General features: G+C 42.3%; 1 protein-coding gene across 1 annotated transcript; it reads left to right on the top strand.

Moving 5' to 3' along the window:
* Window positions 1–1,967: 1,967 nt before the first annotated feature.
* LOC138710328 (silk gland factor 1-like) lies at window positions 1,968–8,507 on the top strand. Its single transcript, XM_069841140.1, has one exon. It carries the CDS (start codon window positions 2,338–2,340, stop codon window positions 3,832–3,834), a length of 1,497 nt encoding a protein of 498 aa, XP_069697241.1. The 5' UTR covers window positions 1,968–2,337; the 3' UTR covers window positions 3,835–8,507.
* The last annotated feature ends 1,463 nt before the right edge of the window (window positions 8,508–9,970 follow it).

Below are 9,970 nucleotides of genomic sequence, written 5' to 3'. Positions count from 1 at the left end.
AAACACACTTGTCGATACATTACTGTTTGCCGACGATTAGGTTCTCATCGCTGAAACAGAAGATAATCTACAAAAAGCCGTGTATAATCTACAAATAATCGCTTAAGATTTCTCTACAGAGAAAACAGAAATCGTGGCATTTTTTAGGACAAGATCCAATTCCAAGTAAAACCATGATAGCCTAAATAATAAACTAATTGAACGTGTCCATTCATTTAACTATTTAGGCTGTAATTTATCCTATACTACTGATAAAGATATGGCAAGCAAAATATCTAAATTGATAAAAATCACCGTGTTTAAATGCTCCCAAGTTCGAAACCATACGAGGCAAAAAGTCTATAAAACAATAGCTGGACCAGTTCTGACTTATGGCAGTGAGGCATGGACAATCAGATAAGCTGATGAGAAAAGGCTAACAGCAGCTGAAATGAGGTTCATGAGACGGACGGCGGGATGCTCATTGCTCGAACACTGTAAAAATAAAGACAAACTGAAAGAACTAAAAATAGATCCTATAGTTAATTTTGTTCAACAATAATTATATACTTCAGTGGAAGAAACATGTCGAAAAGATGAATCACACTAGATAGCCTAGACAAATTCTTGCCTGTGTACCAAGAGAAAGGAGACGTAACGGATTCACTAGGATCTAACACGTGAAGGACATGATGATGAGTTAATATCCCTGTACTGCGTAGTTATTTAAATAGCTCGGTAGCCTATAACATTTCTTGAAATTGCCGTGAATGCTTGAAGTCGGTCCAGGATATGTAGGCCTATCTATTTACAGTTTCCGTGTAACATTAGGTAGGCCTATTTCTCAATTACAGAACACATTCGTGAACTAGTAATCTGAATAAGCAAGACATTCATCGTCTTCACTGTTATGTTAGTAATGATAGTAATTCAGGATCACTTTATATCAAGTTACATTAGCGATGTGAAAGACGTGATAATTAAATACGACTTTGGTGTCCATTAAAATGGATTCATCACCTACCAATTAATTTTATAGGAAAACTTATATCTACCAAAAAAATATAAGTTCAGAATCACCTGGTAGTTGGTGTGTTTTGTCCAAGCACTTGTAAGAATTCAACACGTTCCGTCGTTCACTTCGCAACCAGTTTATTAAACTAAGCATGCACCGTAACTTAAGTTACATTATTTTATTGCGTATGCCAAGTTCATTTTTCATTCCACGTAACGCTGATTTAATAAAAAAATTACCACGAAGAGTAGCCTGTTCTATTTAAGCTTATCCACTTCACATTGTTGCGTCTAGGTAAAACTTGTCAGCGATTTGATTTTTCATACGGGTTGACCTAATTTTCCGTCAAGCTGTAAGGAAATAGTTTAAGGAAGATAGCCGCAACTCACCGGCAGTCCCAGAGGAGCGAAGGGAAGGAAGGCACTGTCATCGGCGAGGCTGCGTCTTACCTGCCGGAGTCTTGCTTTCGAGCTCGCTCTGCCCCTCGGCGCCAGCTTCCATTTTTGAAAGCTCGTGAGGCGGGGGTGCCCCATCTCCTGCAAACTGGAGCGGACACGGCATGCTATTTGCACGTGGCTGAATTTCACCGTGTTTTTCAGGGCCGTTACACCGTAGGCGAATCCTGCACTAAAATCGGCGCACATAACCGTCTAGGAGAAAAAATCGCCCGGCCCGTAGTTACATGCTCTCCCGCGGGCAGCGCTTGGGCGAGTCTGCGGAGCGGCGGAGCCGGGGGGCGTGCCCCTGCGCGCGGGGCCCCGCCTCCCGCCTCTGCGCGCCCGCTCGCCATTGGCGTCGCCATGGCAACCGCAGTGCATCCGCGGGAGTCGGGCGCGCGTTGGCTCCGCGCAGTCTGGAAGGGGCGGGGCGAAACGCGAATGGTTTTTCGGCGCGGCGTTGGTGGGGCCGAGGAGGAGGGACGCGGTCGAGGTCGCCCTCCTGCCCTCCCTCGATGTCCATTTGCTATTTCATGTTCCAAACTTTAGAAGGCACTTCAGTTTGATCATCGAAAGCTAAATAGTGCGTCCCCCTCTCTTGGCCAAACAAGACGCAGTTCGGAGCTGAAGCGACGCCCCCACGTGATCTGTACACAGCGTCGCCACCACCACCGTCGTCGTCGTCGCCGTCGTCGTCGTCGTTAGTAAACGAATGTTTGTTTTTTCAATCAGTGTTACTCTTTAGCTGCGAGTAAATAGTGTGTGTGCACCCCACCCATCGGGACCTGTTGCTGCGGTGTGTGTTTGTGCAAGAAATTTGTGCCAAGATGCGGTGAGTGCCGATAACGCGGAGTGCGTGCGCTAATTAATCGTCGACGCTGATAACATGAGTACCTCGGCGTGACCATGCTGTCCAGCAAGCTCTCGTATCCGGACTCTGTGGCGATCAGCAGCGGGTCGGCGGGGGGCGGTGGCGGCGGGGGCGGCGGCGGCGGGGGCGGGGGTGCCGTCATGAGCAGCAACTCGGTGGTGAATTCGATGAGCCCCATGACGCCCACGTACAGCATGAACTCGATGAGCTGCGTGTCCATGACGACCATGAACTCGTGCTCCCCGCAGACGGCGGCCACGTTCGGCTCCAACATGCTGGGCTCCGCCATGGGCTCCATCAACATGAACGGCAGCTGCATGTCCTCCACCGGCATGGGCTACAGCTCGCCCATGACCAACATGAACGGCGTGGGCTCGTGCATGGGCGGCATGGGCTCGATACAGGGCTACAACGGCGCCCTGGCGCCCGTGGGGACGATGGGGGTAGGGCGCGGGGACCTGGGCGCCGTGGCCGGGGACGCGGGGTCGCCCAACTCGGCCGCGGCGCTGCAGAGGGCGCGCGCCGACAAGACGTACCGCCGCAGCTACACGCACGCCAAGCCGCCCTACTCGTACATCTCGCTCATCACCATGGCCATCCAGAACGCGCCCAGCAAGATGCTGACGCTGTCCGAGATCTACCAGTTCATCATGGACCTTTTCCCGTTCTATCGGCAGAACCAGCAGCGCTGGCAGAACTCGATCCGCCACTCGCTGTCCTTCAACGACTGCTTCGTGAAGGTGCCGCGCACCCCCGACAAGCCGGGCAAGGGCTCCTTCTGGACGCTGCACCCCGACTCGGGCAACATGTTCGAGAACGGCTGCTACCTGCGGCGCCAGAAGCGCTTCAAGGACGACAAGAAGGAGGCGCTGCGCCAGGCGCACAAGCAGTCGCCCACGCAGCAGCCGCAGACGGACGGCAAGAAGACGCCGCAGCAGCACGAGGAGGGGCACCACAAGGACAAGTCCGCGGGCTCCAGCGGGGACCCGGGGCTGGGGCCCATGCTGTCGCTGCACGCGCCCAAGGTGGAGAGCGACCCCATGGCGGGGCTGCTGCACCAGGCGGGCTCCGAGCTGTGCGGCCTGGCGCCCCCGCAGCAGGCGTCGCAGCAGCAGCACCTGGGCCAGCACCAGCAGCACCAGCAGCACCCGCAGGGCCAGCACAGCCTGCAGCAGCAGCAGCAGCACGAGGAGCTGGCGGCCATGGTGGGGCGCTGCGGACACCCGCACCTGGCCCTCACGGAGCACCACCAGGCCATGCTGCAGCACCACGGCGGGCACCACCCGCACCTGAAGCAGGAGCCCAGCGGCTACTCCGTGGCCAACCACCCGTTCTCCATCACGCGCCTGCTGCCCGCGGAGAGCAAGAACGACATCAAGATGTACTCGGAGATGTACGCGGCGGGCTACAACCCGCTCAGCCCTCTGCCCAACACCGTGCACCCCGCGCACTCGGGGGCGGCGCTGGCCCAGGACTCGTACTACCAGAGCCCCCTGTACCACCACGCCCCGGCGGGCGCCACCAGCTTGTGACAGTACCCGCTGGCCTAAGACGTGAATCTCAGGCACCGGACAGCTTGGAGTTTTTATACTGACGATGACTATCTCTGTACATACGTTGCGTGTGTCATAAATGTTATATAAGTCGAATATTTAAAGTTATCAACTCCCTCAACAATATCAAGTTTTTGAACTTTTTAAGTGGTATTGAAGGTAGGACAAAAGTTTCGTTTCCAACAGAGTCGCGGCGCTAGCCAGAGCCGTCGCTAGCCAGGCCACACGGAATCTCACACTTTTGGCCCATGGAGGAATTTCATAGTCTCAATATATTGATTGGTAATTTCATAGCTCATTATTATTCAATTTCTCTCATTTTACATCTAACAAAGTAAGCTCTGCCTATTTCTATAGCCCGTCACATCTTGACGCTGTAAACTTATGTGAGCATTGTTATTGACTCGAGGATAACCTTGTATAGATTAACGCAAGAAACCTCCAAAGGCAATTAGGGTAACTAACTAATAACTTACTGGCCCTTAGGCCTGTGCTGTAGATGCTTTTACTTGGTTATAGGCCTATCTGGGGCCAAAGAAGCTTACTCGTAAAATTAGCCTAATGACATAGATCTAGTAGGCTATGACGTTGCCTAGAACCATGTTAAGTTTAAGTACGCATTGAAATACCCAATTGTCTTCTTATGAATAGAATGGAATTGCACTTCGTTACTTAAGACGCCTTTTCAGACTTGAGATTACACTGAGGCATAAAATGACTGTAGTGAAATGCTGAAAATAGATTAATAAGGAAAGCCAAAGTATTCGGAAATAACTAGTTCCAAAGATACTTCGCCCACTACAGACCTCACAGGAGTCGGTGACAATGTAACTTCCAATCTTAGATCCTCCGAATATAGGCTACCTGGGCCTCTTCTTTATTGAAAGCTACAAGAAGTTAATATTATCATGAAATAAATTTGTAGACTATTCCACTATTCCTCACATATAATTTTTATTTTATACTTAGGCCCTAATTTATTTGTTCCTTCAACTGCACAGAGGCTACTCAACGTCGGCGGAATGACAGAGTGACTATGGTCTGAGAAGAAGGGGTTTAGGGAGCTATCATGGTGGCCTAGAAATCTGATAAATGTTGATTAGCCTATGACAGTTGTTTGGCATCAAACATGGCTCTAATTAATAGGTCTAATCCATACTTAAATCGTATCTAAATAGGCCTATCATTAGGCTACAAGTAAGAGCAAAATGTATTATTATTGTTCTTTTTTGCAACAGGAGTTTTCAGTTCCGTCTAATATTCTAATTGTGTTTTATCATAATATGTCAGATAAAGGGATAGATTATTATTAGAACTGTAGGCGAGAGTTTACATCCTCTATGAAAGAACTAGATCCAGATCAACTGTCTTAATTTGAACTTTAAACTTATTAAAGTTTTTAGTAGGCCCTATGAAGTAGAGAAAGTTGTAATTTATTATTACGAAAATATCAGGGTACAATAATAATAATAATAATAATAATAATAATAATAATAATAATAATAATAATAATATAATAGTCATAGGCCCTAATAATATCTTTGTCTCAACTTTTAGACAGTCTACGGCAGCCTATAAATTCGACTTCCGCGTACAGGCCTATTTACCTTAAATTGTTTTTTTTATTAGGTCCAGAGTCATGCTGATCCCATATCACGGTAGTACTACCGTGTGTAGGCCTATCTCCAGTATCAAATTACTAGCTTAAGATAAGCCTATGCCCGATTAAGGATGAAGGGGCTATACGTATAAAATAAAAAAGAAAATGAAATCGATCTCTGTGTTATCGAGCTCTACGTAGACTAAATATGCCTAGGCCCTATTAGCAGATATCTAATAAAATGTTGATTTGCAAATTTTTATGGCTGATTTGCACTCTCGAATCGTTGCATTTGCGTCAATACAGTACTAGCAAACAGATAGAAAAATCTCGTAGATGTAGACTAGTTTTAATGTAGAATGTTTAAAAAAAAATGAAAATATTTTAATTCATTTTAATCCTTTTTGAAAGAAAAATCTGTTCTCATTGCGACATACGTTTTTGTGTCATGTTTTGAAAGGAATTTTATTTCTCCTTTGCTTTGGAATCGTTGGTTTTATATTTTCAAAGTCAGAGATGGAAAAGTAGCTAGTACTGGTACACATTTAATTGGTTGCTTCATTGTGTTCCATCTCAGAATGTTTAGGAATATATAGGCCTATTTTTCCTCTTTTTGATATGAATTAAATACGCTAGTCAAACATTTGTTTAATAATGTTGCCATAATTGATTGAGAACTTAAGAGCTACTATGTTACGTAGGAATATAGCCTACAACCTACGTGGAAACTTTCCAGGCGCGAATTTGAAATTATTGTTTCTTGTCAATTACAGAGATGCTTTATAGATGACGCTGATGATGAGATAATGGAGAAATGGTAGAATTAAAATGCCAGTCAAAACGAATTATTTTGAGATACTTAAACTGCCGTGCAGTCTTTTGTTAATTACATATCTCAGATAGTCCTATGTAAGTTATTTGGATTGGAACTACGGTCCCTTTCACTAAACTAAGTTCTGACTGGACTCTTAAGATTTTTTTTTTTCAAAATGTAGAAAGCACTTATGCTTACGTTTGTACTAAAGTTAGCATAATTACTGATTCTGTTTTATCCTAGTTTTTTTTTGTGGATAATAATGCTGTTTATGGAATTATTTTCTCAAAGGAAACGGGCGGAGTAGCCTACTTGGAGAAAACGTATCTGAGCAAGCGCGCTCTCTGTTCTTTAGCAATGTTAAACAGCAATCACAGATTAATAAGGCATATCTGAAAGAGAGCGAGTCATCCTCCAGGTGTTTATTTACTGATGTAAAACATTTTAACAGTGATAGTATTGTGTTTCGATAAACATCAATGTTAAGTCATAAGTCAATATTACTTTATTACCAGATAAACTTAATTCATGCAATGTACAAATTACATAATTCAATATTTGATTATAAATCGGAAATGTCTGAAGTGGGAGGCTTGTAAACTCTGGAAGGAGGATGCTGGTAGGTGTCCAACTATGTTGTTGAGATTAACAAAATAGGCTACAATAGGCTAAAGGTTCGACCATACTTTTTATTTATCGGCTATTTAACGACGCTGTATCAACTGCGGGGTAATCTAACGTCGAAGGAATTGGTGATAGCGAGATGAGGCCAAAATTACCTGACATTCGGTTTACAGTCGGGAAAACATATGGAAAAAAACTAACCAGATAATCAGCCCAAACGGGATTCGAACCTACGCCCTAGGACATTCTTTGATCACGAGTCCTGCCCGTTAATTCCGAGCTATGCCTGTGGTTAGGCCAAAAGAATAAGATATGGTCAACATCACATTTCGGCTGTCTTTTACTTCCGAGAAAGATCCGGTAGGCTTACTCAATTTGATACTCGGCTGAGTGGAACTTGGAGTAGTTCTGGAAGTTGAGATGGTATGAAAAAACATTTCGCCTTCGCCTGCACTTGAACCGAAGCTCTTCGAGTCTGTAGTGTTGCCACTGTAGCGATTGAGATACCTCGACTTCATTTCTATGGAATAGTATTAGTTTCATGTCCTGTTAGCATAACGAATACACAAGATAATGGCTTCCAGTAAACTAGGTAGTGATGTTTTCACATTAAATTCTATTGCAATTCTATTCATTCTAAGCTATGTTTACGTAACTACAAATTCAGAGGCATAACAGTTTATTCAGTTAATCACATTTTTCTTTGGACAATAATCAGAATTGTCCTATGAGACTGAATTAAATGAAGGGCTCTTAAAATCATATGATACTCTACTAGGTGGAATAGAAATAGGCCTAGATATTCAGGCTTGTGCAATATAAGTTATAAACTGTTCATCTTGCTCAGTTTTACTGCACCACAGAAAGCGAACTGAAGATTTATGCTAGAAGTAAAGGGTAATAAGCCCTATAGGAAGGCTGTATTGGGCTCTCATTTCGATGCTCACATGAGTGTTCAGTACAAGGCGCCACTCTTACACTAATTTCTTGACAGGGGTCCGGCGCGAGGCCTGGCTACGGGGTTCTGACTTCGCTTTTCTCTCGAGCACTGGGACGAATAACTTCACACTACAACGCAATCCACATTTGTCTGTCCTGGTTTTTATTAATCGTGTATCCCACAGTTTTTATTATTCTTATTAAACAAAAGAGCGTGTGTCGAGGAGCGGGTGGAAACTTGATGTCTGTGTGTCTCACCTTATGCACTATGGTAGTTCATTGGAACCGAAAAAGTGCTAACACTCGTTGTAATTCGGAAATCTCATTTAAATAGACTTGTAGTATATATATATATTTTTGTTTCCGTTGTTTTTCTTTTTTTCTCCCATTTTTTTACCAATAGAATTTGAAATATTGTATAAGCTCTCGATATTTTGAAGACTTTTATTCATTGCTACGTCACAGAAACTTGTGGGGAGACATGAACCGTTCAGAGGACGTAGCTTGTAGATCTGTGAGTGTGGAAGAGCCTGGTCGTTCCAAACAAACAATGTCCACCAGTTGTTCGTTAGAGATGCATTATACATGATACACGTTTCTTTTATTGTAATTCTGTGATAATTCAGAAAAATTTTAATTCGCTCGAAATAAAAAAGAAACTTGTCGTTCAATGCATTTCGAAACATGTCTTGTTATTTCTTTGTGTGTCTTGTCTTGTGAATCAAGTGCTCGTATGTAACGTCTGCACGTCTCGACGCTGGATGCAGATCAACTTCTACATTTCAGGTACGACGTCCGGCTACCGGACTGCAACTTTCAACTTTCCGCCCATTCCCGTAATCACACCTATGTTTTACTTCTATGAAAATTGACATGTACTTCGCCTTGATTTGTAAAAGTACGCTTAAGTCTCATGTAATTTATTATATCACGTCAGAAGGACAACACATCCAACATTAGAAAAAAAAAAAAAGCAATTTCCAGTTTACAAGGTAAAAGCTCTCAATTGCACGTACTCAAAAAAAAAAAAACCGTACTTTCCGGCCTTTAAGGTACTTAGATGTTTTCCTATATTTAATATTTTGCTTCTCTTTTGGGTTTCTACCTAAAAACATCCTTACCTTAGAATTTGCAGTTGAAATTGTTGAACCATAATCTTTTTATAATTTTATTTAATTTGTTACTTGTAATCTGTAAAAATTATCTTCCGAATGTGATATTATGAAGTGATCATCTGCGTGTACTATCCTCATTCTGATAATTTAAATTCTTCCATTATTCAGTTCTGCCCTTTGTTTAGGATATCATCCATATAAATATTGAATAACGCTAGCGAAAGCCAACAGTCTGGCCTCACTCCCTTGTTAATGTTTCCTTGTGAGAGTTTAGTAGTCTAGTCTTACTAATTTTTATTGCTATTTTGTTTTCTGTGTAAATATAAATTATTATTTATAAAAATTTCGAATGTTTCTTTATTCTGCGATCTAAAATAGCTTTCACCTACCTTGTTTAGGCCTACTATTTAATTTGTCTAATAATTTAAATTCTCTAACGTTATTGACACAACTGAACTGAAACGTCTCTTATAGAAAAATGACATTTAAAGTATGATGGCATTCTTCAGAAATGCTTCCATAGTATTGTCTTTACGCGGCTTTTGAAGCATATTAGCTATATAGGCCTAAGTTTTTGTATTTATACTTATTGTAATTATATATATATATATATATATATATTGTAATTATATATATATATATAAGTTATATCTATACAGTAAAACAAGATTACACTCTATTAATCAACATTAATATTCTTTCTTGAATATTCTCGCTTTAGCATCATAATTTTGGATATGAAGTCAAGTTCTTTAAGTGAATAATTTCATGTTGTCGAACATACAGAAATAAGAAAAATAGTCTATTAGACAGTTCATAGTTTTTCACGGGTTGGAAAATCATTTTAGAGTTCTTAAACATTATTGGAGAATATATTTTTTCATTTCCTCTTTTTTATATTAGACGAACTGGTTTGACATGAATAAACCAAAGGTAAAAGACTTGTTAAAGTTACATTTTTAATAATGATGCAATTGTAATGGAACATTAGCCTATATTTACTGTATAACCGAAATAGTGATA

This window comes from Periplaneta americana, chromosome 12 (genome assembly GCF_040183065.1).
Source record: "Periplaneta americana isolate PAMFEO1 chromosome 12, P.americana_PAMFEO1_priV1, whole genome shotgun sequence".
NCBI lineage: Eukaryota > Metazoa > Arthropoda > Insecta > Blattodea > Blattidae > Periplaneta > Periplaneta americana.
This window is presented reverse-complemented; position numbering and strand designations above follow the sequence as displayed.

Excerpts from the sequence above, each read along its gene's own strand:
- LOC138710328 (XM_069841140.1), top strand. The coding sequence starts at position 2,338 with ATGCTGTCCAGCAAGCTCTCGTATCCGGACTCTGTGGCGATCAGCAGC.